Source organism: Dasypus novemcinctus, chromosome 26, assembly GCF_030445035.2.
Source record: "Dasypus novemcinctus isolate mDasNov1 chromosome 26, mDasNov1.1.hap2, whole genome shotgun sequence".
Classification (NCBI taxonomy): domain Eukaryota; kingdom Metazoa; phylum Chordata; class Mammalia; order Cingulata; family Dasypodidae; genus Dasypus; species Dasypus novemcinctus.
The window spans coordinates 49,769,094-49,797,066 of record NC_080698.1 but is presented as its reverse complement, the minus strand read 5'-3'; the positions used below and the strand labels follow the sequence as shown (position 1 = coordinate 49,797,066).

General features: G+C 47.3%; 1 protein-coding gene across 7 annotated transcripts in view; it reads right to left on the bottom strand.

Annotated features, from left to right (window-relative positions):
- ATG7 (autophagy related 7) overlaps window positions 1–27,973 on the bottom strand; it is a 319,354-nt gene that overhangs the window by 19,989 nt on the left and 271,392 nt on the right. For 3 of the 7 annotated variants that reach the window (XM_058288959.2, XM_058288961.2, XM_058288960.2), the window contains one exon: window positions 11,536–11,615. The exons of the other annotated variants lie outside the window; for them this stretch is intronic. In XM_058288959.2, the coding sequence (XP_058144942.1) occupies window positions 11,556–11,615 (60 nt within the window). In that variant the 3' untranslated portion in view covers window positions 11,536–11,555. The remainder of the gene's footprint in view (window positions 1–11,535; window positions 11,616–27,973) is intronic. 7 annotated transcript variants of the gene reach the window in all.

The window sequence follows — 27,973 nt, the reverse complement described above, 5'->3', positions numbered from 1 at the left end:
AAGGCCACCAAGCCCACTCAACTGGGAGAGAATGGCCTCTTCAACTAATGGTGCCTAGAGAATTGTATATCCATATGCAAAAGAAGAAAAGAGGATTACCATCTCACACCTTATACAAAAATCAACTCAAAATGGATCAAGGACCTAAGCGTGAGAGCCAAGACCATAAAGACCTTGGAAAATAATGTAGGGAAGCATCTACAGGATCTTGTAATAGGAAATGGCTTCATGAACTTCACACCCAAAGCACAAGCAGCAAAAGAACAAATAGATAAATGGGACTTCATCAAAATTAAAGCCTTTTGCACCTCAAAGGAGTTTGTCAAGAAAGTGAAAAGAGAGCCTACCCAAAGGGAGAAAATATTTGATAATCATATATCTGATAGGAGACATATTCTGTATATATAAAGAACACCTACATCTTGAAAATAAAAAGCAAAACAACCCATTTTAAAAATGGGAAAAAGATGTGAACAGACACTTCTCCAAAGAAGAAATCAAATGAAAAAAACAAACAAACAAATGGCTAAAAAGCACATGAAAAAATGCTCAAAATCCCTAGCTATTAGGGAAATGCAAATCAAAACTACAATGAGATACCATCTTACTCCCATAAGACTGGCAGCTATCAAAAAAACCCCAGAAGACTCTAAGTGCTGGAGAGGATGTAGAGGAATGGGAACACTCATCCACTGCTGGTGGGAATGCAGAAGGATCCAGCCATTCTGGAGGACAGTTCGGCCGTTTCTCAAAAAGTTAGCTATAGATTTGCCAGAAGAACTGAAAATAAGGACACAAAACAATATATGTACACCAATGTTGGTAGTAGCATTATTCACTATTCCCAAAAGTTGGAATCAACCCAAATGCCCATCAACAGATGAATGGATAATAAAAATGTGGAATATACATACAATGGAATACTACTCAGCTATAAGAAGGAATACAGTACAAACACATGTGATAACATGGATGAATCTTGAGGAACTTATGCTGAGTGAAGCAAGCCAGGCATTAAAGGACAGGTAGTACATGACCGCTCTGATTTGAAACAAGCAAACCAAGCTGTCTCAGAGAGCTAGAGACTGGAAGACAGGTTTAAGGGAATTGGGGGGATTGGGGGGGGGAGGTTGTGAGCTGACGCCTACATGGGTACAGTCTATGATAAGCTGGAAGTAAGTATTTGTACAGGGAGGGGATAAGATGGGAGCATAGGGATACCTTTGGGTGGGGCTTTGCAGGCTTCAGGGGGGCTAGGGTTGGGAGGATGGGTCAAATGGTCCAAGGAATTGGGGGGAACAGTTGAATATGGGAGACTGTCAGGTATATGGTAGAAACCATAATGTTGAGAAAACTCTTTAGAAAATATAATAAGGAAGGATTATGTATTTAAAGTGTTTAAGGGGGGGCATTGGTATAGGGGCAGGCATCTAGGGAGTCTGTAGGTGCTCATTTTGTCATAGTGTGTTATATCATTGAGTGGAGACCCACGCAATGAGTGTGAAGTTGTACCCACATCCTAGGGAGACCTGATGTTCTCAGAGGGAATTGTGTCTCTCGAGAGAAATGGGCTCCCAATAGGTTAGGGCAGTCTAGTATGTCAAGCCCTCAGCATTGCTGCAAGTGTCTGTAAATCTGGTCCCTCAAGTAGTGAAGATTGATTGTCACTCTGGGCCCTGAGGGGAGGGGGAGAGAGGTGTAGAATAGATGGAAGCAGGGTAACTGGGGAGCAATGGAAGTGCTTCACAAGATCATGTAATGATGGATATAGGACATGTTAACTTACACTAAAAGTGTATAAAAGTCTATAAGCTAAAATGTAAACCATAATGTAAAACATAAGGAAACTAAAAATTTAAAAATGTGTACAGTCTAAAACATAAACCATAATGTAAACCAAAATGGAACCATGTTAGATAGCTATGTTTCAAAATCTGTACATCAGCTGCAGCAAATATAACATGAACATGTAAAAAGATCATTGCTGGGGAAAGGGGAAAAGGGTTTGATGTTGGATATATGGGAGTCCCCTATATGGTATGTGTGAATTACTGTGATCTAAAACTTTTTTGATGACAAAATTAAAAATTAGGAAAAAAAAAAGAAAGGATGTAGACACTGAGGAAGAAATGAAAGGAAGTGCCTTGCCACTGTACATACGGGGCAACATCTATTACAGTGATGAAAGGCAAAATGTTAAAACCAAAGCTTTATAATATTTTTCATTTTTTTAATACACCAACTTATTTTTACTTTCTTTTAATATTTCTAAATTAGTATGTATTTTATTTCTAAACTTTAAACCCATCACTATATTTCAATTTCCTATTAATTGAATTTGGCATTATATTAGGCTCATTTTTGAAGAAGTTTTGTACCACAGTGAGGTTCAACTATGGCAGGGGAGGAACACTGGTGTGGGGTGTTATTGATAGGGGGCACATGGGTGGGAGGGAGTTCTCCAGGGCATTTAGATAGGGGACACAAAAATGTTCTAATATATGTTAGGTATTTTCATAATAGTTACAGTTACAAATGGCAACTGAGGGAGTGCTGAGTTCCTACCAAGGGGAGCTCTGTTATATTCCCCAGTGGAACAGCAATAATCTCCCACGTGCAACAGCAAAGACCAACAAGGAAGAATGGTCCAGTAATGAGCCCTCTTTTTTATTTTAATTTTTTTCATGAAACAACAAGACTGCTTTCTTATACTCCTTGTACTTCATAAGTATTGTACTTGATAAAGAGGTTAGTAATTATCGGTGGTTAAAAAAAAAAAGGTAGAAACCAATAAGAGTGAGATGCTCTGGGGAGGATGTTAAGAACTAGCACCAGCAGATAAAGCTCCTAGATGACAGCTAACTGTTAAGATGAAAATTGCCTTATTTTCTGTATTTTCTAGCTCCTTCTGTGGCCAATCTATTAGCAGCTTCATTGCCTTCAATGCCACTATGACCAGGAACATATTCCCATTGAATATACATTGAATATATATTGAATATACATTCAATCCTCTCAAAATCACTTCTGTTGTCAACATCTCTTCCAGAGACAGTTTTCCATCCATTTTCTTTCCAGGTAGGCATCCATTCTGTAACACCTTTGATGACAAACTTGCTGTCCGTTTTAATGATTTTGTCCAGGTTTTGGCTCTTTGCTTGTTCAATTGCTCTATGGGCTGCCTTCAGTTCAGCACTTTGGTTTGTCTGCCATCCAGAAACACTCTCACTGACATTTAGAGGATGGTCAGGTCCCCAGTGAACTCCAAGTCCTGCTCTTGCATCATCTCTTCCATTATTTCTGCAGCTGCCATCTATATAAACAGTTGGAGTATATTCCCCGCGCCTGCAGTTGGGGTGCTTCCCTGCGCACTGGGCAATAATGAGCCCTTGATACTGATGACGGTGCTTATGAGACTGTGTGCCTGAAATATGCACTAGGCCTAGAACTGCAGGGTGTCTGAGAGTTACCACCTGAGAGCCTCCATGTTGCTCAAATGTGGCCACTCTCTAAACCAAACTCAGCATGTAAATGCATTACCTTACCCCTAGCGTGGGACATGACTCCCAGGGATTAGCCTCCCTGGTGCTGAGGGATTACTACCAATCACTAGCTGGTGATGCAACTAGAAAGAGACCTTGAATAAAAGAGTCAGCTCAGACCAGCAGAATATCTCAGCCTACATGTAGGATCATATGTTAAAAACTACTTTTTGACCTTGAGTAAAAGGGGGAAATGGCAAAGACAAATGAGTTTATATAGCTAAGAGGCCTCATAAAAGAGTCGGGAGGTCACCAGAGGGGTTGCGCTTACGCATACCTCAGCAGGACCCCAGGAAAAGCCAAAGTAGATACAACCCTAGGTACTGGTTCTCCTGAAGGCTGCAGAGACCCACAGGGTATATGGTCATGGCAGATGGATCTGGAGTTCTGTGCCATGTCAGAGGGCCCTACTTTGGAATTTGTGCTCCTGAGTGTGATGGAGTTGGACTCAGATGTGACCTTTCTACACATGCCTCTTCTGTCACTTTTACTGAACTTGTGGTTGGTGCTAGGGATGGTGTATACTCAGGGGACTTGAATCTCTGGACTTCCCATGTGCCGCTGGGCCCTGAGCCTCAGCAGAGTTGCAACTCCTACTCTCTGGTTCGTTGGATTTACCCAGGTCAGCTAACAGGAAGGTGAAGATGGTTAACCACCACACCAGGGAATCAAGAGTGCCTACAACTGCAAGCAGAAAAATTGCATCCATCATCCATGTGGAATCTAAGCCCCCTCTTGATATAGAGGTGGAGTGTACATCACCATCCCAGGGTCCACAGAATGGAGGAATAAAATATGGATTAGAGTAGACTTACTGATATTCTACTATAAAACTATTGTCACTAGTAATTGAAGAAATTGTAGCATTGAGGTGGAGAAAGTGCCCACAGTAGTTGCTGAGGACAGGGAGAGGGAAGAAATGTGATGTGGGGGCATTTTGGGACTTTGAGTTATCCTAAGTGATACTGCAGGTTCAGATGCTGGACTTTATATATCCTGCCATAACCCACTGAATGTACTGGGGGAGAGTGTGAACCACAGGGTAAACTATTATCCATGTGGTGCAGCAGTGCTTCAAAATATGTTCACCAAATGAGAGGAGTATGCCACAATGATGGGGGAGGTTGTTGGTGTGGGAGGCGTGGGGTGGGGAAGTGGGGGATATATGGGAACCTCTTATGTGTTTTCAATATAACATTTTTTTGTGATGTATATATCTTCAAAAAAATACAATTTACAAAAACGATAAGGGTGGGGGGTGGGGAGAGGGTTATATGGGAACCTCTTAGGTTTTTTAATGTAACGTTCTTTGTGATCTATTAACTAATAAAAAAAAGTGTTAAAAAAAAAAAGTCCTCCTACAAGGCAGAGTGTGGGAAGCGGAGGTGGGGGGGAATGTGTGACAACCTGACCCAGGTGGCGGGAGCACTGAGGTCCACCCTGTCTGCTAAGCACACTGGCCTCCTGCACGGCCTGTCCCCCCACCCCCGGGCCTCAGCTGGACCCTCTCCACCAGGCTGTTCACACTGGCCCCTTGTTCTCAACGGCCCCAGGACTTTGGGATGATGGCCTCCATTTTTCAGCCTAGGCAATGACTTGTCAAGGCCACCAAGTCCTAAGGGGCACATGCCCTACTTTATCCCACCCTGTTACAAATCCTAAGGTCTTCTAAAAGCAATCAAGGACTCTCTCTAAAGTCTGCCTCCCAGATGTCAGACGCTCTTGCTCCCTTGCCTGTTAGTGGGATGCAGAGTCAATGACCCCAAAGGCTGTGGCCCATGCAGGAGCCACAGAGCAGCCCTGGCGCATGGAAGGCAGGCTGGCTCCTGGCCAGCGCCACTCCCTGGGGCCCTGAATTCAGTCCCGTGACCCATTCAGGAGGCGCTGGCTCAGGGTGGCTCAGCTAGGGAGGGGACAGAGCTAGCAGGGGGCCGGTTATCTGCGTGCCTGTGGGGGGTCGGTCTCTCCCTGCTCTGTGCCCAGCAGCCTCCGCAGCATCAGCCCCCTGCCCACTGCAGGTGGGACCCCCAGGGGCTGGTGCCACCCTGCAAGCCAAAGAGGAGTGTGAGGACCTGGCCGGGGCCAGCCTCAGCATCAGGGGAGAGGGGACCGTCCACTGCCAGGGAGGGGGTCTGGCTGTACTGCACGCACCAGATGCCCCCAAGGGCTAACTTTTGACTCTCCTAAGGAGGCTGACATGTTTGAAAGGAGCCGATTGTCTTCCACCTTAAAACTTGGGTCCCATTTCTGGACCCCACTGCCTGGAGTGTTCTGTGAACTAAAGTTTTTTCCTTTATATACACTGTAATTATCTTGTGAAAGACACAACTATATTTGTAAGTGCTCATTTGTTAAATGTAAGCATTTAAAATATACCACTTTTTGTGGCCTTGCTTGGGCCTTAATTTTTTTTTTTCCCCTCTCCCTCTCCCCGTCCCCGCCCTGCTGTTCTGCTGTGTCCATTTGCTGTGTGACCTGCTGTATCGATTTCTTTTTATTCCCTTCTTTCTTTCTTTTTTTTTTTTGTCTTCTTTCTCTCCTTTGGGATTCACCAGGATTCGATCCTGGGGACCTCTGATGTGGAGAGAGATTCCCGGTCAATTGCACCACCTCAGTTCCTGGTCTCTGCTGAACTTCACCTAGACTCTCCCCTGCGTCTCTTTTGTTGCATCATCATCTCACTGCGTGACTCACTTGTGCAGGCACCCGGCTCACCACACGGGCACTGGCTCGCCACACAGGCACCCTTTCTCTTCTTTTTCACCAGGAGGCCCCAGGGACCAAACCCGGGTCCTCCCATACGGTAGGCAGAGGCCCTATCACTTGAGCCACATCCACTTCCCCTTTATTTTTTGACATAGAAATGGAAGTATCCAGGTCTTTCTGGGCCCTGAGCAGCCCCTCGGCCCACCCCCATGCACTCCTCAGAGGTCCTCATCTCCTTGCTGGGAAGGACAGAGAGCAGGGGGCCCAGGGAGGCGCAGGCTGGGGGCCAGGAGAGGACGGGGGACCGAGCCTCCCCGGCAGGCCTTCCTCCAGGACTCGGTCGCTTGGGGAAAGAACGAAGGTCCCCAGATACCCAGAAGGACTGTGCAACAGCCATACATTCACTCACACTTGCATTCATCCGTGGGCCTTCACTCACTCAAGAAACACTCATTAGGTAGTGCCTGCTGTGCACCAGGGTCAGCACTGGGCACGAGGGGGGTCTCCGTTTGCTTGCCTGCCTGGCGGCCAGTACATCCCTCTGACCTGTGGGAAGCAATGGGGGTCTAATCCCCATTTCTCTGTGGGGTGGGGCAGATGCTGGTAGTGCGCCCTTACTAAGCACTTCCAGGGGCCAGCTGCTGGGGCCAGCGGAGGGAGATGACAGGAGACACCCAGAGAATTCTTTCAAACCAGGGACAGCTGGAGAACAGCACGTCCACAGCAGGGCTGGGACTGGCAGGGCTGCTCAGGGCAAGGGGCCTGATCACAGCCCTAGGCCCAGGGAAAGGACAGGGCCTGCGGGGTGACCTGGCCAGCAGACTGTGGTCCTGTGCCTGGGGACAGAAGGGGAGGGAGCGCAGGCAGCCTGGTGGGCAGCAGGAGGGCAGGCTGCAGGCCAGGGGCACCAGGGTGCTCCGGGCCTCCCACAGGGTCCCAGCCATGTCGCCCTGGGTAGAGACCGCTAGCCAGCCCTCGCCCAGGCGGGCCTTGAGGAGGGGAGGGGCAGGCTACTTCCGGGTCCCTTTGTCAGCCCTGTTGTCCCAAGTAGTTGGATCTGTTGTCCTCCAAAGTCAGGGGCCCTAACTGCTCCCCTTGGTTTTCCATCTGCTCCCTGATGCCACGGCAGTCCACACTCCACACAGCAGCCACTGTGGTTTTCTCAAAAACCACCTCACTGAGCCTCTCCCGTTATCCAGCCCCCGCAGGCTTCCCCGCCCTCACACCTAGAGAATGGAACCCAAACTCCCTTCCCGGGCTGCTGGACGCTGTGCTGGGCTGCGCCGCCACCTCCGGCCCCTCCACGCAGGCCTCCTTCGGGCTCACCAAGCCGGGCCAGCTCGCCCCTTCCGCAGGGCTTTTGCACGTGCGCTCCCTGGGCCAAAAGGCTCTTTCTTCCCCCTCCTGGGCCCCTCCCACAATGTCCTGCACGGTGGCCTCTCCTCCACCCCCAGCCCGAGGCCTTCCCTGACCGCCACCCGGCCGGCTTCCCCGCACTCTCCACCTCAGATGACAGCTTGGTTCCTCCACAGCAGACGGCCCTCTGTCTGCCCCCACAGGACCATGTGCTCCTGTGGGTAGGGGGGCTGCCTGGACGCGAGGTGCCCCCTGCCCTGGCAAGGTGGCTGGCCCAATACATACTATGCTGAATGACCAGGGGCTGAGAACCACCTGCTCTAGATGCCATTCCTCCAGTGAGAAAAAGCAAGGGGGACTTTTGGTTTCAATATAACACCCACAAATTAAACAGTAAAGAAAGGGTCTCAGTGTCCGTGGTTGCTGGGGACATCAACTAATCAATGCCTTGGCCTCCACGCCCTGGAAGGCCAGTGGGGGACAGTTGCAGGCATCCCCTGGAGGATGTAGAGATAAGAAGGAAGCAGAAAATGGAAAATAAGTGTTGGTGAGGATGCAGAGAAAATGGAACTCTCATGTACAGCTGGTGGGAATGCAAAATAGTGCAGGCGCTATGTGAAACAGCAAGCTAGTAAGATGGGGAATCAATAGATGGATCTGGAACCTGGCAAGAAGTCCATGTGGACATGAATAACCCCAAGATGGCTGCTGGGAGACTCCTGTGAGAAATCTAATTTGGAATGAGATTCCTCCAGAAGCCAGGAGAAGTCCTAGATATTCTCCAAGGGCCGTATCATTGGGTCCGCCTGGAGGATTGACAAGTGGGGTAATCAATCAAAACGGCAAACAGCTGGGACTCCTCCCATGCCATTAGCAAAGGGGCGGAATAATTTATGATTTACAAAGCAAGCTCGAAGGCTTTTTGTTTTTTATTGTACTCTCTTGCTTTCGCCCTGTCCCAATACCTGTCCTGGTGCCAGTCTGTGTGCCTGTTCCTGCCCTCTGCACCCTGATTTTGCCATTTATCCCTTGCCATGACTACCATGCAAGGAAAACCTGGGCATTTATAATCTACAATGGGAAATTGTAGTGTGTAAACCAGCCTGCTTTAGCACTCTTTAGTCCCTTCCTCTCTCCCTGGGACCCCCATTTCTCTTCCCTCCCTACCTTAATAAATTACTGGCCTAACTAACCCAACATGCTCTTGAAATTCATTTCTGCAGCATAGTCAAGAACCTAGACACTACCTGGTTCCTTGGAAAGGTGAGCATAGCATTCCCATATGCCCCGACAATCCCATTTCTGGGTATATATCCCAAAGCACTGAAAGTAGGGACTCCAACAGATACCTGCACACTGATGTTATTCACAATTGCCAAAAGGTGGAAACCACCCAAGTGTCCACCAAGAGATGATGAACGTACAGTGTATGTATACACACAGTGGAACGCTGGCTGTAAAAAGGAACGGAGTCTTGATAATGCAACAACATGGATGAACCTTGGAAACACGACGCTAAGTGAAAGGGGCCAGAGGCGAAAGGACAAACATTGCATGATTCCACTTATACGAAATACCTGGAACCGGCAAATTTATACAGACAGAAAGTAAACTAGAGGCTACTCGGGGCTGGAGGGTGGAGAGGGAATGGAGAGTTGACGCCAAATGAGCATAGAATTTCGGTTTGGGATTATAGAAAAATGTGGTAGCAGTTGGTGTGATGCTGGCACCCAGGGCGAGGCTGGAAGGATGCCTCCCCAAGACCAGGGTCCCTGCCCAGTGTCTGGACACACGCTTCCTGGGACTCTGCCTCCCAGTCCTGCCCCCCGCCCCTCAAAGATGCTCTGGGCTGCGGTTGACAAGGGAAGGAGGATTTGAAACAATGGCTCATGGCATCAGAACCTGGATCCAGAGAAGGAGACAGGTGGCCGCGGCAGACCGGGATCATGCTCAGCAGTTGTGTGGCCAGGCACGAGGCTGCCGCAGGGCGTTCCCAGGGGACCGTCGTTAAAAGGGAGCAGAGGAAAGGGAACAGGCTGCCAAGAGCCACCACCTGGCTGGGAAAGAGGAAGCGAAGGAGCACAACTTGGAGGCTGCAGCCCCCTCCCCGCGGGGGTGTGCAAACCTCAGATGGCATCGTCCAGGGAGGGAGGGTGCACGGCAGACCCTCAGAGGGTGGGCTGCTCGTTTCATCCCACCAGGCGGGCCACAGGCGAGGCCAGGGTGGAGGGAAGCTGGGAGGCAGGGAGCAAAGGTCCGTACCAGGGCGGGCAGGAGGCTCAAGCTATCCCGCTGGCCAGAAAAGAAACTGGCCTGAGCTGGCTCTGGGCCTGTCCCAACCCATCCACTACTGGGATTCTCCCCCGCTGGCCCCAAAGGCCTTACTCTCAGGGCAGGGCTGGGCACAGGCCCGGGATGCATGATGAGGCAGGCGTTAGATCTCTTTTCAGTCAAATGCGCGGGGGAAAGGCGAGAAATAAAAAGCAGAACCGAGCAAATAACCTCTCAGAGGTGGAATCTTGGCATAAACTGTATTCCTTATTTTTTAATTTCTTTCACAATGCTTGCATGTTACTATACTGCTGCAGTGTGATAATGAGGCTGTTGTCTCCCCAGGGATGCTGGGAGGTTGAATGCTTGGCAGAGGGGCCCAAGACCTATTAATTTCTTCTGGTTTTCTCTCCCAGGCAATTCTGAGAGGCGAAATGCTGCCATTTTAACAGCAGATTCCTCAGTAAAGTTCCTGAGCTCCAGGCACAGAGACAGGCCCGTGACCGCCTCCACACTCATCTTCCAGGCCTGGAAAATGGGCCTCAGGCCCTGCTATCTTTAGCAACCTCCCTCCTGGGAACATTGTTAAATGAGCACCAATGTCTTTGCACTTTAGTGGGAGGGTCTGTTGCTCAAATCCCAGGTTATGACTGGGTGCTGAGGTGGGGGCTGAGTCAAGGCCGAGGTTAGGTGAGCATGGCTTTGGGGCTCTTGGCTCCTTAATTACCAAATGACATTAAAAGAAGGGAGGTTTCAAAATAGCAGTGTAGGGAATGACTAACAGGATGTGCCGTCAAGCTCTTCTCCTCTCCCCTCAGTGCGGGGAGCGGTGAGGACTTATTTCGGGACAAACTACAGGAAGGGGATGTGTGGGAGAAGGGCAGCCAGGCCCCAGGCTTGTTTGCTTTCTTCCAAGCTACAAAACACATTTTTAAAATTAGGTGGTAAAGAATACAGGGTAATTTTTTGTGGCACCAACATACTTTCTCTCAAGATATGATTTATATGTTTGGCCCAGATTTTAAATGAAATGGTTATTGAGATAAATGGCCATGCAAGAGGCTGCAAAATGGTTTCCATTATGTAGTTCTTATTTTTGGTTCCCTAGAAAACTTTCTGAAAATTGCCCCCTTTAAAAAGGCAGACACTTCACATTTTTGTTCTCTCCCCTAAAGGGTTTCTGGGGTTGACATCAGAGGGAGGGAGAAAAGAAGGGAGAAACTCCTGAGTGCTCGGCCCTAGAGGGAGTTGAAGGTCGAAGATAAACATACTCAGACTTCTGGTGAGGGGAGATAATTTTGAAACTTTAAATAGTGCAGGTGACCTGGAACCTCAAGGCAGGGTTGTGATTCAATCCTAGGAAGGCATTTGTGAAAGGGTCTAGCATCCCCTGCTTGGGGTCCAGGGCCCTGTCACCAGACATCAAGTGCAAGGCCGACATGATCCCCGATGTCTAAAAAGTTACATTAACCACAGTGAGGGACTGAGGACAGAACAGAGTTGAGAAACAGACCCGGGCATAGGTGGACCAGCCAACTGTGCCAAGCAAATTCAATGGGGAAGCGACAGTCTTCTCAACAAATGGTGCTGGAACATCTAGGTATGCATATGTAGAACAATGAACCTTGACCAGTCCCTCACACCATACCCAAAAACTAACCTGAGGGAATCAGATGTGGCTCAAGTGGTTGAGCGCCTACTTCCCACATGGGAGGTCCTGGGTTTGGTTTCTGATGCCTCCTAAAACCAAAGACAAACAACAAGCAAACAAACGAGAAAACCAACGCAGGGAAGCCGATGTGGCTCAGTGGTTGAATGCCGGGTTTGCACTTACAAGGTCCCGGGTTCAATCCCCGGTCCCAGGGGACCTCAAAACAAACAAACATAAACACTTGAAATGCATTATAGACCTATATGAGATAACTAAAACTATAACATTCTAGAAGGAACAAAGAAAATCACTGCGACTTTGGCATAGGTAAAGATGTCTTAGGACACTAAAAGCAAGTACCATGAAAGAAAAAACTGATAAACTGAACTTCCTCAAAATTAAAAACTTTTCTCCTAAAGATGACACTAAGAAAATAAAAAGGTAAGCCAAAGACATGGTAGTACATATATCTTAAAAAGGACCATGTCCAGAAAATATAAAGAACTCTTATGAATCAGTACTAAGATAAATAACCCAATGAAAATATGGGCAAAAATTTAAAAGAAGTGCCAAAAAAGATTTACAGAAAGCAAATAAGTGCACAAAAAGATATTCAGCAGCCACCATCATCTGAGAAATATAATTAAAACCATTGGGATACCACTACATATAAACTCAAAGGGCTAAAATTAAAAAGACTGCTAATTCCAAGTGTTGTTGAGGCTGTGGAGAAGTCTCATTCAGTCCTGACGGTAGTACAACATGGTACAGTCCCTTTGGAAAATGATTGGGCAGTCTCTTGAAAAATGAAACATATATTATATGGCTCAGCAATTTTTAGTACTAAGTATTCACCGAAGAAATGAAAATGTATCTACACAAAGACTTGAACACAAACTTTCACTGGCACTTTAATCATAACAGCCCCTAATCTGGAAACAACCTAAATGTTCATCAATAGGTGAATGAATAAACAAATTATGATATATTCAAACTTTGGGCTTCTACTCAACACTAAAAAGGAACAAACTACCTATATATACAGCAACATGGATGAATCTCAAAGACATTATGCTGAGCAAAAGTAATCAATCAACCAATGAACGGATAAACAAAATATAGTATAAATACACAACGGACTATTATTCAGCATTAAAAAGGAATGAATTTCTGATACTTGCAACAATATGGATGAACCTTGAAGACATCATGATGAGTGAAATAAGCCAGACATGAAAGGACAAATATTGTATGAGCTCAAGATATGAAATAATTAGAACAAGAAAACTCACAGTTTGAGACGAGGGGATGGGGTGGGGATGGGGAATGGGAAGTTAAGGCTTTAAATATACAGCGCTTCTATTTGAAACGATGGAAATGTTTTGGTAATGGCTGGTGGTGATGGCAGCACAGCATTGTGAACATAATAGCACTGAAAAATATATCTGAATCTGGTCAAAAAGGGAAATATTAGGTGGCACCAGAATAAAAATAAAAATAAAAAAATAGATGGAACTGCACAACAGTGAACCCTAAACTCACTGACTACAGTTAATATCACAATTATAAATAGGTGCTCTCATCAGTTGTTACAGATGCACCACACCAGTGCAAGGTGTCAATAAAGGGGTGGTATTTGGGAATCCTGTATTTTATACATGATTGTTCTGTAAACCCACAACTTCTCTAATAAAAAAATAGAGTACCCAGATAAGAGAGTACATACTCTGTGATTCCATTTATATGAAACTCTAGAATACTCAAATCTTACCTATAGTGACAGAAAGCAGATCAGGGGTTGCCTGGGCCCAGAAGATGGGAATTACCTGGGAAGGGCCACAGAGAAACCTTTACCACCTGGAGAGATGGGAATCTTTTATATTTTGATTGTAGTGATGGTTATACAGGCATATGTTTGTCATAACTCATGAAAATGTATACTTTAAGTGCATGGATTTTTATATAAATTATTTCTCAATATATCTGGTTTTTTAAAATTCAGCAAATACACATACACACAGACACACTAAATGGGTGGGGAATCACAGAATGTAAACACACATTTATAATAATTTCCAAAACATGCAGTAAGAGGAATACTGTATCTTTTCCAAAAAAGTCAAGAAGGAAGAGGGTGTTTCCCAACCACTTTCCCTAGAAATCTTATTTCCTAATCATTTTAAGTAGAACAGAATCAGGACAACCTGACATTTCCTTGTACCTTGGGTAACTGGAATGTTCTCTTACTCTGGATGTGATTCCCTCTTTCATCACCATCTTTCCCAGGTTAGGAGTTATGAGCTCAGCCTCTTAATAGCTGGGTATCTTTGGGCAACGTACTTATTAATCTCTCTGTGCTTCCATTAGCTCATCCAAGCAATAAAGACAAAAATGGCATCTCCCTCATAGGGTTTTTGTGACAATTAAATGAATTAATGGAAGTGTGTAGGGCGAGATCAGAGAAAGGGTAAACCTCTATAAGTGTGTGCTAATTATTTTTTAATTCTTGAGAACATATCTGGATACACATAACTTTACAGCCTGAAAAAAAATCCCTGTTCACATCATTAACACTTTTTTGTAAACTCCTAGAAGTTGTGGACAATTGACCTCATATTATAGCCAAATTAAAGCTTTTCATGCTGAAAATAACACAGTATTTTAGATGTCATTCCTTCATTCACTCAGTAAGAATTAAGTGCCTATTCTGTGCCAGAAGTTGTCACTGCAATATGATTTTCTTAAATCTTAGTCACACAAGGAGTCCATACTATTTTATGGGAAAAGAACTTTAGGCTCAATAGAGGGCAAATGATTTGGTCAGGGTCACACAGCAAGTAAATGGAAGAGCCGAGATTCAAACCCAGGTCTCTCTGGTCCTGTGTTCTCTTCTCTGCCGTGGCTTCTGGCAACCATGTGCATTCCAAGTTCAAGTGGGTGCCTTGCTAAGAGCATCCCCTAGCCTGTCCCTGGGCCCGCAGTTATTACCAATCCTAACAAAACCCCATGCCTGTATGACACAAGACCCGTGATCCTCAAAGACATTAGCTGATCTTGGGGTCCATGCATCTCCCAGCCAAATGGATCATAAAGGCCATCTGCAGTCTCACTGTGGACTGGCCAGTACCTCCCTCAACCCTTCTACTGGCTTCTTCTTCATCAAGTATGAAGGAGAGGGCACTGGACATGGGGCAAGATCTCCCCAAGTTCATATCTGGACTCTTCTACTTCCTAGCTCCGTGATCTTAGGCAGAGTTACTTTATCTCTCCGTGACTCAGTTTCTACCTTGGTAGAAAAGAGCTCTCCATTTTACCACCCACTTTGCAAAGGCTGCCAAGGGTTACATAAAATAATGATTGGAAAACATGAAGCTAGAACCTAGCACTGAAGAGATCCTTAGGAAATGTGAAATGAATCTGTTTTACTCTGAATCCCACTGCACTTGAACCCACAGGGGCAAATCATGGGGTGGGCAGGTAAGGGTGGGAGGAGGTAGGGTTAGAATGGGAAGTACAAACCCTCTTGGCTACTGATTGAAGATTTCATGGTGGACACTTGGTTCCTCAATGCCACATCCAGATCCTTAAAAGGAAAATGGCACCCTTTGTGGAGGAAGTAACCATCCACACCGCCAACATTTGCTGGACACCCTCTAGCACGAGCCCAGTCCAGGCTTTGGTGTTCAGCTGTGATGTGGAATGAGGTGGCTTCTGCCCTCCAGAAGGCAGAAGACGGGAGACTAACACCAGACTCCAGAAAACAGCTCCAGTGCGTGGAAGCACCATGAAGGAAAATGAAGGAGGAGGGGAGGTGCAGAGAGATCTGCAGGGCAGCTCTCAGAAGAGGAGCAGCACATGCCCGGATGGTAAAGCAGGAAGGGGCTCAGCGTGCTCCGGAGCTGGGGGCCAGCGCGGCGGCTGTGGGGAGGAGACCCCAGCAGAGAGCTGGGAGGTACAATGAGTGGGGTGACCTTTGGGCTTATTCCAAGTCACTGAACTGAAGCCGGAAGTGACATGGTCACAGGGTGCCAGGGGAAATAGAGAGAAGCAGACAAGTTTGAATCGTATTTTGGAGGTAAAATCAGCAGACCGAGCATAAATATTTAAGATCAGCATCACAAAACGTCAGCGCTTTCGATCTTACAGACCGTCAAGTTCATCCCCACTGTTTCAGATGGGGATGTCGAGGCCCAGAAAGGCAGAGGCAGGGTTTAAGCAAGGTCAAGGGCCGAGCTGGGCCTAGAACCCTAGCCTAGCAGGGTGGTCCCCTGCTGCCCCCTCCCAGGTCAGAACCACCTGCAGACACAGAGGTGACCGGCTGCTCTCCACGGCCGCCGCTGATGAGTGCACCCACACGAACGTTTACTCTGAAAACAGATGTGTGGTGACCTCTGTGGAGCACAAACGTCCTCCTCGGGTGTGTGTGAAACTTTGTACTCTTCCTGGGGAATGCAAGTTTTGGCTTTTTTTCCCTGCAGTCCCGGAGAAAGAGCCAGGGAAGTCACAAAAGTAACCTAAAGCCCAGACTGGTAAATACAGGGAAAAACCAAAGAAGGCAGGGAAAACGGATCCTATGGAAGAGGGTGCTGGCAGGGGGTCCTCCAGGGACCTTCCCTGAGCCCAGGTTTGTAGGAAGTTAAGTGGGGGCCTCAGACTATCCTTCCTAAAGCTTTAAAGCTTCCCAGACATGTCTTTCCCTGCTGGATTCATCCCTAATGAGCTATTTCAAGCTGACTGGAAGCCTCTCAGTTTCCCTCCAACCCTGCTCCCTTGCCCAGGGAGAAAATGCTTTCAAACTCCTCTCACCCAGGAACCAGCTGCTCTAGTGGCCCAGAGAACTCAGGGCCTGGGCTTGCAGACCCCAACCCACTCTGCTGGGAAGGGCGGTCTTTGGCCCCCTCTTGGCAGCCGCGAGGCCCCTTTCCTCCTGGAACCACAGGACCTCACAGCCCGTTTGGCAGGGAGCTCTTCCCCCTCCCATATGGAATCGTTTTTTTCCCTGCTGAGAAGGATAAGCTACAGGGCTCATTTTTTTAAGGGCTCAGCAGAAATTCTTAAAAAAAAAAAAGATGGATTTCACCCAGAGAGTGAGGGTGCAAGGCTCACAGCAGCCGTGGGTTTGGGGAGTCTCCATGTGCTCCTGAGGCAGGGTCGGCTCTGTGGGGTGCTGCCCCTTCCTTGCCAGGAGGCTGGCCTGCGCCAGAACACGGGGCGTGCCCAGCCCCGAGGGCCGTTGCAGGAGCCGGTCCGCCTCCGGAAGTCAGGGGAGCCCTCTGAAAAGCAGAGAACTCCCACGGGGTTCTCATCCCCTCCATGAAGGGGTACCAGAGCCACGTCCTCCCCCCGCCAGTCAAGACCACTGTCACCTCATCAGCAACTCCCTGCAGTCCCTGGGGAGCTGCTCGAGGCCCGCTTTGTACCCGTTCTTGCTCTCCTCCACCTGCCTTGGGAGGGGCAGCCCTGGAGGCTCTGGGTCAGAGAAGTCAGGGTCCCCTGTGGGAACCTGGACACTGTGCTAGATGCCACTGAGGATGAAAAGGTGGCGAAGATGAGCGGCCCTCTCCTCTGGAAGCCTTCGGTGCAGTGGGACGAGACCACCAGGCGGGGTATCTGACTGGTGGCGGCGGGCGGAGAGGGGTCTGAGCTAGAAGGGACTGGACAGCCTTGGCCTTGAGGGAGGGAGGAAGAGATAGATGTGGACATCCCAGGAGGAATGACAGCGCTCCTTTAGGGGAAGCCCCTAAACAAGGCATCCACCAGGGAGCCTTAGACAAGGAAGAGGAGGTGGGCACTGGGGTAGTTTAGTGGGGGTGACACAAGGAGCAAAAGCTTGGGAGCATGCAGGGTGAGTGGAGGCCCTTGTCAGGGGGTAAGGAAAGAAGAGGCAGAGAAGGCATCTGGGGTGGGGGCAGGGAGGAGGGGGCCATTTGGGCTGGAAACAGGAAGAAGCATCTGACTGGGTTAAGGCCGACGGAGCTTAGAGAAAGGAAGCTGGGCTGAGCCCTTCCCTCGGATGGGAGGGACAGCCAGGAGGTCACAGGGTGGACAGGCCTGCAACAGGAGATGGTGAGTGGAGCTCTGTCCCCAAGGGGTCAGCAGGGCCAGGAGGCTGGCCTAGGAAACAGCAGTTCCCTCCGTGTGTTTAAGGACATCTGCTTTGGGGAGGGGATGAGCCAGCGGACATGGCTGAGTCATTCGGGGCTTAATGACAGTCTGCTAACAATGAGCATGTGGCAGCCCCCCCCCCAGTATAGCAAATATTAAACCATGGTGCCCGGTCCCTGCCCGGCGGCACGTAGCCCCTGCCGTGAGGCACAGTCATTCAGTAAAGGCCGGGGAGCCTTCCAAACGGCCTGGGCTGTGGGGAGACCGCCTTCTCGTCAGAGTGCCTGCCCGTACCAGGCAACACTGGCCTGCATGGGAGCCGAGGATGTGAGGACAGCCGTGAAATGCTCAGCTCCAAAACCAACGGTGTCCTGAGGCCAGGCTGGTCATGTCTTTCTTTACCTTGGCAGTTTCACCCCTTGAACCTAAATATAGACGTTTCAGCAGCGGGCATGTGCCGGCTGCCGCGGCGTCGCTGCGCCGCCACCTACAGCCAAGCGCAGTGCTAAGACTAAGATCTTTTCGCTCTGGGTCGTGCGCATCTCAGGTTCCTTTCTTGTTGGTACTTGGCTCCTGAGTGCAGGCCCAGAAGACAGGCAGCCCTGCAGAGCCACTTCCCTGGGAAGGAGGAAGGGGCGCAGAGCCAGGGGGCTGGCCCAGGGCGCGTCTTCCTCTGGGCAGTACTTTTCCAGGCCAGACGCAGGAGCACGGAGGCGTTGTCATTCTTGACTTTTCCTTCGTGGTTGCACATTTCTTATGGGGGAACCTGAGTCTCAAGACCAGCTTCATGTTTTTGAAATTGGCCATAACTGAGAAGGAGCGAATTTTTTTAAGGACAAAAAAAAAAAGGTGGTTCATTCTCATTACAAATTTAATCAAAAAACAAAAACCTTTATCAACAAGTCAGAGTTTTCTGCTTCTACTTTCTTTCATTTTTCTCTTTTCACTCTCCTTGTTCCCTGATAATCAATAGGCACTAGGCTCAGAAGGCCATATTTTGGTTAGCAGAAAAGACAGAACTGTGTTTTCCAAAAATAACATCTTTAAGGAATCAGCTCTATGTATTCCATACCATCTATTCTACCATCTCAGAAAGCAGTTTTTAATGACAGTTTTTGGTCATGTCAGAAAAGAGTTTCTGCTTCATCGTATTTATATAATGACTGGTTATTTGTACAGAATGGGGTTTTTCTCTGTGGTCCCAAACCACCTGAGAAGAAGGTAAATGAAAGTTCAGCAAACCCAAACGAAGGATAATGGCGCAAGCTAATTTAAGGATGATTTTAAAATCATCCTTAAAAACTACTTTATCTTCCTTAATAAATTATTGCATGTGGACTGAAAAAAAAATCACTCCAGAGGAGGTTTACGATATAAATAATGGCTCAGAGATCGTTCTGTTTTCATTGGCCGGGGTCTTGCTAGGATGAAATGAAGGGGCCCAGTGATGATGAAAGGGAGCTGGAGAGGAGGGCTGGGGGGTGAGGAGCTCCCCGCCAGGAGCGCCTCCCAGCACCCTGGCGGGCGGCATACTGGGGCAGGCAGCATTCAGGACCCATGTAAGGCTGCGATTCCAGGTCCCCGAGTCCAGAGGGGGAGAGCAGTGCCCCAACCAAGGTGCTGCTCCCGGCAGTTGCTGTCTCTGGACCTTTCCTCGAGCCCTTCCCTTCCAGGCTGGGGTCTGCTCCTCTTCCCTCCCTCCTCGGTGGAATTTTCCAGGTGAGCCTCAGAAGATTGACCATATATGTGTGTCAGTGCTAGCACTGGGGAGCAGCGGGTGGAATAAAGATAAATGAACAATGGCGGCGGACTTGGCCCAGTGGTTAGGGCGTCCGCCTACCACATGGGAGGTCCGCGGTTCAAACCCCGGGCCTCCTTGACCTGTGTGGAGCTGGCCATGCGCAGTGCTGATGCATGCAAGGAGTGCCATGCCACGCAGGGGTGTCCCCCGCGTAGGGGAGCCCCACGCGCAAGGAGTGTGCCCCATAAGGAAAGCCGCCCAGCACGAAAGAAAGTGCAGCCTGCCCAGGAATGGTGCCTCACACATGGAGAGCTGACACAGGATGACGCAGCAAAAAGAAACACAGATTCCCGTGCCGCTGACAACAACGAAGTGGACAAAGAAGAAGACACAGCAAATAGACACAGAGAACAGACAACTGGGGTGGGGGGATGGGGAGAGAAATAAATAAATAAATTAATTAATTAATTAAAAAAATATATAAGCTCACTAAAAAAAAAAGATAAATGAACAAAACTCACGGTCTCTTCCAAAGCTTGTTACATATAATTGCAAAATGATTTGCACAGACTGTTCACTGTACACCAGGCCTGGTGCTAAACACATCTACCTCCATCCTCACCACCCAGGGGGAGGGGTGCTGCCTGGTTTTCCTCCTTCAGGAAAGAAGTCTGTGCCCTACCACTGAGCCTAACTCCCTCTATGTGCCTCCAACCTTGCTCCCAGGCTCAGCCCTCTGCCCTCTTTCCCTTCCTCCTCTATTTTGGGCGTGTTTCCCTCGTGGACCTCGGACAGGGTACTTCCGGTTTATTCCTTGCAGGTGATGGGCTTCTGAGATCCCAGGCTGTGCATTTGTTTTCTCAGCCTGCAGTATCTCTCACAGTGCTTGGCTCCAAGTTCATGCTCAATGAATGCTTGTTGAATGAGTGAATAAAAGAACAAATCTGCTCACTCAGCACTGAATCACTCCATGCAAATTCTTTCACCATTTTGAGTCTCAAGCACCTTGAGGGGAAGAAATCCTGCCCTGCAGTGCAGGTGGCCCTCCTAGAGCCTAGGAGAGGAGCCATTGATGGATGGGTTCGTCTGCTGGTAGTAAAATGCCTTAATGTAGTTTCTAAATCCTTAACAAGTGATGATTCTTGGGAAGATTAAATAAAATGATGCCAACAAAATGTATAGAACAATACTTGGCATACAGTAGGCAAGCAATAAATGTTACCTCCTGTTATTTTTATAGATTGTATTTTCAGCTATTTAATAACTTTCAAAATGCTTTGTTTTCAGGAAAGTAGTGAAAATCAGCCGCCAGACTCGCAGGCCATTTGACTGTTCCTTGGGGCCAGTCCCCTTCTGCCCCTGGCCCTGTAGAGGACAGGCTCCCAGGAGGAAAGGCTCTGCAAACAGCTCCCAGGCAGGCTGTACCCAGCTAGGTCAAAAACAGGCTCAGAGGCAATTGGCAACCCCCGAGGGAGAGGAAGGTGCCTTCCTGCTCCCAGGACCCAACTCCCCACCAGCTCTGGCTAGTGACAGGAGGCCTAGGACCCAAGGCGTGCACTCTTCCTTCCTGTCCTCTGGATGCCGGCATGGGCTAGGGTACCCACAGCTGCCTCTCCCTGAGTGCCAGGCCAGGGCAGGACAACTGGGCTTTAGCCTTGGCTGTCCGGCCTCCTGGCTGAGGATGCTGCACAGGACAGGGGGCTCTCTGAGCCTGGACTCCTTCTTTGAGAAACCCGGGAGCTAAGGCCCTGCTGAGGTCCACAAGGCTGAGATCTGCGTAGGTAAGAGGCACTCCTTGTTTTAAAGAGCAGAACAAAGGGAAAGAAGTACTCACTGTGATTAAGACTAGCGGGGGGTGGGGGTGGGGTGGGGAGAGATCACAGCTCCTTGGGGGTCACTGGGTCAATCCAGGTGGAAGAAGGGAGGGATACTGTGACCTCAGAAGAAGGGGAGCATTTCATGATTGCTGCCCTCTGGCTTGAAAGAATTTGCATTTTTTCCTTGCATTTCTGTTTTCAAGTAAAGCAAATCATTACTTCCCACCACAGCAAGGTTTTTTGGGAAACTGATGAAAGGAGGTCTGGAAGCTACTGGTGCCAAGACGCAGCATGGCTCTTTAAATTCAGAGGGCCACGGAGCCAGGGTAGCCTGCTTTGCACGTACAAGGCCTCAGGTTCAAATCCCCGGCACCTCCCCCTGCTGCCCCCTAAAAAATAATACATTCAAAGGGTCGCACTTCCTAAAAACTTTCTCTCAGAGTGTTCCACGCATCCACTGGCAACAGGCTACATAGAACTAAGCACAGCCTGGGGCTTGTTGCCACAGAGAGGGCATGCTGCTGCTTGCAAGGCCCCTGCTTTCCCTGTGAGCTGCTCTGACAAACACATTAATTGCTGAAAGCAGACGAAGTTGTTTAGTCATGTCTGCTGAGGTGGGAAGGCTCTCTCTGCATGGGCCGTCCAGGCCCACTGCCTGTCTTAGCTCCCCTTAACCCAGAGGGAGGGGATCATATCACAGGCCACTGACGAATGTGCTCCAAGGAAAAGAATGCCCGCTCCCTTTTCCAAACTGAAAAGAAGTAAGCAGAAGAGAAGTCTCTGGGCTCCCCTTCTCTCATCAGGAGAGGACGGGGACGCTCGGTCGCAATGAGAGTGAATGAGAGCAGGGCAAAAGGAGAGAGCCCACACTGGTGGCTGTGGGCCGCACTCACAGGAGGTACGAAGCTCTCTCTGCCTTCCTAGATATTGGTGAGAATAAATGAATGGCTGATTGTGAGCTCTCTGAAGTAGGACAGATGTCCTCTGTTTTTCTAAGTTATGTTTCATTGTTTCACTATAACTTTTGGTATAGCGGGGCAAATTCAGGAGGGGACTATACTTGCTGATTTAATAACAGCAGATTAATAAATATTTGTTGAATGAAATCAACTTTCTTGTGGGCTGACAGGATTGAGTACAGAAAACTTTGCACTGTGAAATCAATTACCTTTCAAACCAGAACAGGAAACAGAGTCTTACTTCATTAATTTGCTCATTTTCATTTCTATGCCTATTCCCCTAGTCACAAAACTGAACTGTGACTTAAAGTCCACAACTGATACAGAAATGACTACATGAGCTGCAAGCAACATACAAAGCAGGAAGACATGATTAAAGCGAAGGATGCATCACAATCAGTTCACTGATGCATTTCTACAGGATGGGTCAAAAATCCCTTTGTAGTCACAAACAAGGAAGTGAAAATAACATCTGAGGCAGGTTAGTGTAGGAAATGAAGGAAGGCTGCTGGTCAGAACAAAGCTGCGACTATCACAGCTAAGGCCCTGCAAAGAACATGGCCACGAGACCCCACCAGGAAACCCCCTGCGGGAAGGCAGCGATTGGAAAACAGCTGTAACTGGTACCGATGAAAAGCCTGCCAAGATCCTGGCCACAAGGTCCCATTTGAAACTCCTGGGCTCATAAGAAGCTTTGGGTAACTCCAAACAGAAAGACCTCCCCACTGGCTCCCTGGAAGCTAACAGGTGCCACCTGAGTGGTCCACAGTACAAGCCAACAGGAAGGCAGAAAGACAGCCAACCAGAACAGCAAACAGCTAGAATGGTCCTCAGTCTGAGGGAGGGGGAGGAGGAAAGAATGGCCGTAATAAAGCCCACTCTAGGGCCCCAGTCTGCGTCTCACCCTGGAGCATGCCAGCACTCAAATGTCCAGGGTGTGCTCTTGCTTTCTCTCATCTCTCGGTAAACCCTTTACTGGATGCTTAACCTGGCACGCCTTTGAATTCCGTCTCCAGATGTAGCCAAGAACCTAGAAACCCAGCCGCCTGCAACACTTCTTTGGAACAAAACTTTACTTACTTTGGCTATTGCAACATCTGAAACAGAAGAGGCATCTGAAAGCCCTTACATATCTCTAACCTGTAGGTCTGTGAGTCTTTTATAAAGACTAAGAGTGTTAACTAGTTTCTTTTAACTCGAATCTGTTCTTAACATGCAAATTTTAAAGCAGAAAGAGAGTAGAAAGTGAAATTTCTAGGATAGAAATTTCTCAAACTTTTATCTGTTTTGCTTACTGCATAAACTCTGTGGGTGGTACAGTGTGACTGTCACACCCATGACCAAAAATCCCAGCGCTCCTTCCCACGCATTCCTGCCACACACTAATAAGTGTTTTGAGGCATTACACATTAATAAGCGTTTTAAGGCACCTGTATAACCTCAAAAATAGTTCAGTATCATTGATAGCCCATGAATTTCTGGGAATGCATGTTCTTAATTATGGGAAATAGTTACTCTGGAACAAGTAGAAGAGAACGACATTTTAGGAATGCAAGGATGGTTTGATAATTAAATTTTTTTTAGTAATCTAATATACTACATTATGCAATAAAAGGATAAAAATACAAACATCTCAATAGATACTGGAAAAGTTTTTAACATTCATTCACAATTTTAATAGACAGCAAATCTTTAACAAAAGTGAGCTTCTTTAACCTAAAAAAAACCTATAGCAAACATGGTAAATGGGAAAATTTTGGACGCATTCTCAGTAGTCAGGAACAATTCAAGGAATTTGCTATTAGTGCTTATAGTCAACATTCCCATGGGGGCCCTAGCCAATGATGCATAAGATGAGAAAAAGAAATCAGGTTGAAGAATTGAAAAAAAGCACGAAACTATTATTTGTAGAAGGTATTATTGTTTACATGGAAAATATGAGATAATTTTCAGACAAATTATTAAACTAATAAGATAGGTCAACAATGTTGTTGATGTAATCAGCATATAAAAAAATCAATAACCTTGCTGTATACCAATAATAATAACCACTATGAAAATTTAACAGAAAGAATTGGGGACATTATTAACTGTCCTATTGTTTATAAGTCATCAATTTTAAAATATATATACAATTCTTTCTTGGCAAGAGTTCTTGAGTGAAGGTTATGGTCCAAGCTTACAGAAGCTCATACTCAGACTGTGAACTTGGGAAACAGAGCAGCAGTAATCATATTTACATCAGCATAGGACTTTACAGTTCACTGAGCCAGGCCAACTATCATACAGACACTAGCATCCTGTGATTGAGGGAGGATCTCCATTTTATATATGAGGAAAGAAATGCTACAATTTTTTTCAATACCAGCTAATGATCTTCTGGTTCAAAATGGTTATAATTAGACATTAGTACTAGCTGCATAAAAGATGTTAAACCAATCAGCCAACAAGTTAGCATCTATCGAATACAAGGACAAGAGAGTTTTAAAAAATCAATAAATGGTTTATGGTGACCCTTTTCTGAGTGAAGTCAGTCACTCATAGCCAATCACTATTTGTTTTTACTTTTCAAGAAAGAACAAACATGAGATTTGAGCAGATGGGGGAACCATTCCCCTAAATGCCATATCACACCTTGGCCCAGCTAGGGAAAATACAGAATTTCTGAGGCTTGTTTGTATGTTGTTGCTTTAAGCATCCACTCTCTGGTAAAGGACTGTGTTCTTAATGGCCTGTCAGATGCGAAACCTCACCTAGAAGATGGCAGGACGACGGAGGGATCTGCTAAGGACTTGAGATGCAGGGTATTTATTAGGAACATTAAAAGCAGCCCATATGGTCTTTTATTTTTTTTATTGGGCTTTTCTGAGAAAAATGAAGTAGCTGCACTTTTCTATTTCTATAATACGCCATTCTTGAAAGGAAATCCCAAGTCCCATTTTTCAGAACTCAAACCCAGGTTTCCAGGGGTGATAGGAGCAGCTTCCTGGGCAGTGGATGGTGGGAAACACCTGCCTTCATTTCACCTGCTCCAAATCCAGCTTCCCTGATCCACAGCTTGGTTAACCAAGGGAGAGCCTGCCAGGTAGATGATCAGAGGAAGGGGCACATGGAAACAGTGGGGTTATTTGGAGTTCCTTTTGATGGAGACATTCGGGAGGGGGAAGCGGGGGACAGAGAATGTTAAAAACTGCTTTTGAACTGAGACTTTAAAAAATTGTTTTGTCTGTTTTGGCCTGGGGCTGCATGCTTGAAAATGATAAAAGCAGTTCTTTCAACTCAGCTGTAAATCACAGAGTTCCCACAGCTAGTGTCAACACGTACAGAGCTTATGGTTATAGAAAATACAGGGGTGAGGGTGGGAGTGGGGAGGGGTGGGGGAGTGTTGCCTTCAGACCAGACAAGTGGGAACAGAAGATTTTATGTCCAATCAAAGCCCCTTTTACCGTCCCTTGCCATGTGTTCGCCCCTACCGCCTTTTCTAGTTTTTTCCAAGTTAGCTAGATTTAGCAACTGTTGTTTTGGCTGAAATCAGAAATCCAGTTCAGTTTAATTATTCTAACATCACAAGGTAAAGTTTTGTTTCCAGAGTCGACATTTAAAAACCTTTACTGCTCGCTCAGTGCCAGTGTCACCAGAGCACTTCCTTTATAGTATGTGAAAGGAAATCAGCACTAGAGCAATACTGTAAATCAGGTTTCAGAGACCCTATCCCATCTCCCAAAGGCAAATCAATGTTAAGGGCTCCCTGAGGAATGGTGAGAGCAGATTTTCCCATCACTCTAAATCAAATACTTCAGTGTAATTCACCTTTGCCTAAAGGTAGAACAATTCAGGTACATTGGAAAAATTAAAAATAATCTTTCCTCTTCTCTTTAGGACAAGAGACAGGCTAGATGGATATGCCTTGTGTGTAGTGGGCACCAAGAATGAGGAAAAGATCACCTTTGGCTAAGACTTTTGCCAAGATCATTTACGGAGAACACTCCCCACTCCCCCACCCCCAAAGGAATGAGGCGAGATGGAAAGGCTCCAGCTTTAGTTGACAGGCCAATATTTTAAAAACATCCTAATTTTGGGTTGATCCTTATAACCTGGGGCAACTCTCAGGAATGAACTGAGACTAGGTGTTACAAGCACCCAAGGAAGCATTTCCTGTATTACGCAAGAGTACGCTGTCAGCGTTTATGAAGTACTTTACAAATGTTATAGCACATGGTATCCCTTTGGGCCCTCAGAAAAGCCCTTCAAAGTATAAGTGAGTCAGTTTTACAGACGAGGAAACAAGACTGAGAGAGCAAAGGCCAGTGGCTGGAGAAAAGCACATGTCTGGTTTGTGCCAGGATGGGACTCGACCTCAGGTCTGTATGATTGTAGATCCAGAGCTGTATACTATTTTGTGAAAAGGAGCCTTCGAACACAATCAAGACAGGGTGCTGGGAGTGATGTGGCTCAAGCAGCTGGGCACCATGTCCCACATGAGAGGTCTTGGGTTCAGTTCCCCGGGTCTCCTAAAGACAACAAGCAGACATAATGACCAGACACAGTGAGCAGACAGATTAGGGAGCCTTCTCAGGGGAAAGCAAAACAAAAGAAAACAAAAAAAGAGTATGCGTTCAGTCTGCACTTCCTGGCAGTCCAGCTCCCAGGGCAGCCACGCACCAACGAACTGATGGTTCAGAGTCACGTGGAGTTGCCTGGTGAAAGCCTTTGAAACTGGATGCACCATTTTGATACAAAAAAGAACATCTGAATTTAGCCTAAATTCCATGAATAATTATGCCTGTGGCCTGGGGAAATGACTGCTTCTACCCCCTGCCCCTCCCAGCGGCACAGAGCTTCCCATAGGACTGTCTCCTAGCCTTGCCCCACCCCTGGGCCGGCCTGTAGAACTATGAACATCTTGAAGATCATCCTCTTGTCTGATTGATCGATAAATCATGAGCTTATTCAGGAATTCCCCACTGCCTCCTAGCACATAATCATCTGCCAAATTACTGTAAACCCACCTTTAATTAGGAGAAAGGCGTGGAGGCACAAAAGAGTAGGAAGTTCCAAAAATTCATGGCTCATGGCTTAGGATATCAACGGGTTCCCTACACCCCACCAAAGAGATGTACTGGTTTTGTATTGAATTAACCCTATCACAATGGTCCCAAATAGAAGATAAGTAGATGAAATGAGCTGAATGGACTGGGGAGGTGTAAAAATATCCTCCTTCCAAGAATAACCTTGTATCACTGGGCTAAGAGCTTGGGTTTGGGTGCTGGGCAGATCTGAAGAGGAAAGCTGGCTTGGCCACTTAGTTGACAACCTGCAGCAAATCACTTAAGCTTTGTCCCTCAGTGTCCTTTTCCATTGAAAAGGTAGCTACTTCACAAGGTAGTGGTGAAGATAGGGTAGTAAAATAACAGGAGCACTCATTTGATGGATTTAGCAGTTGTTGCTGTTCTCAGCAGCCGAAACCTAGGATCACAAAGCTTCCTGGGATGGCCACACAAAGCTATTTTCACAGCACAACCTGGCAGATGAGAAAGCGACCATTTGGTGCCACCTTGCGCCAGGCCTTAAAGGGCCTCCACTCAGCTGGCTCCTGCCTACCCCTCCACCCCCCAAATTGGTCTATTCTCCACACGTCACACCCATAATCTCTGAGTTTATGATTCACCGCCTCAGTACCGCTCCTCTCAACCACCCTTTCCCATGCCGATCCCAGCTGCACGCTGGCTCCCTCTTGTCCTCGGTCGACACAGCACGTTCAGCCAGCATCACTGTACCTCTAGGTGTGTCATGCCTTGCTGGGCTTCCAACTCATTATTACTAAT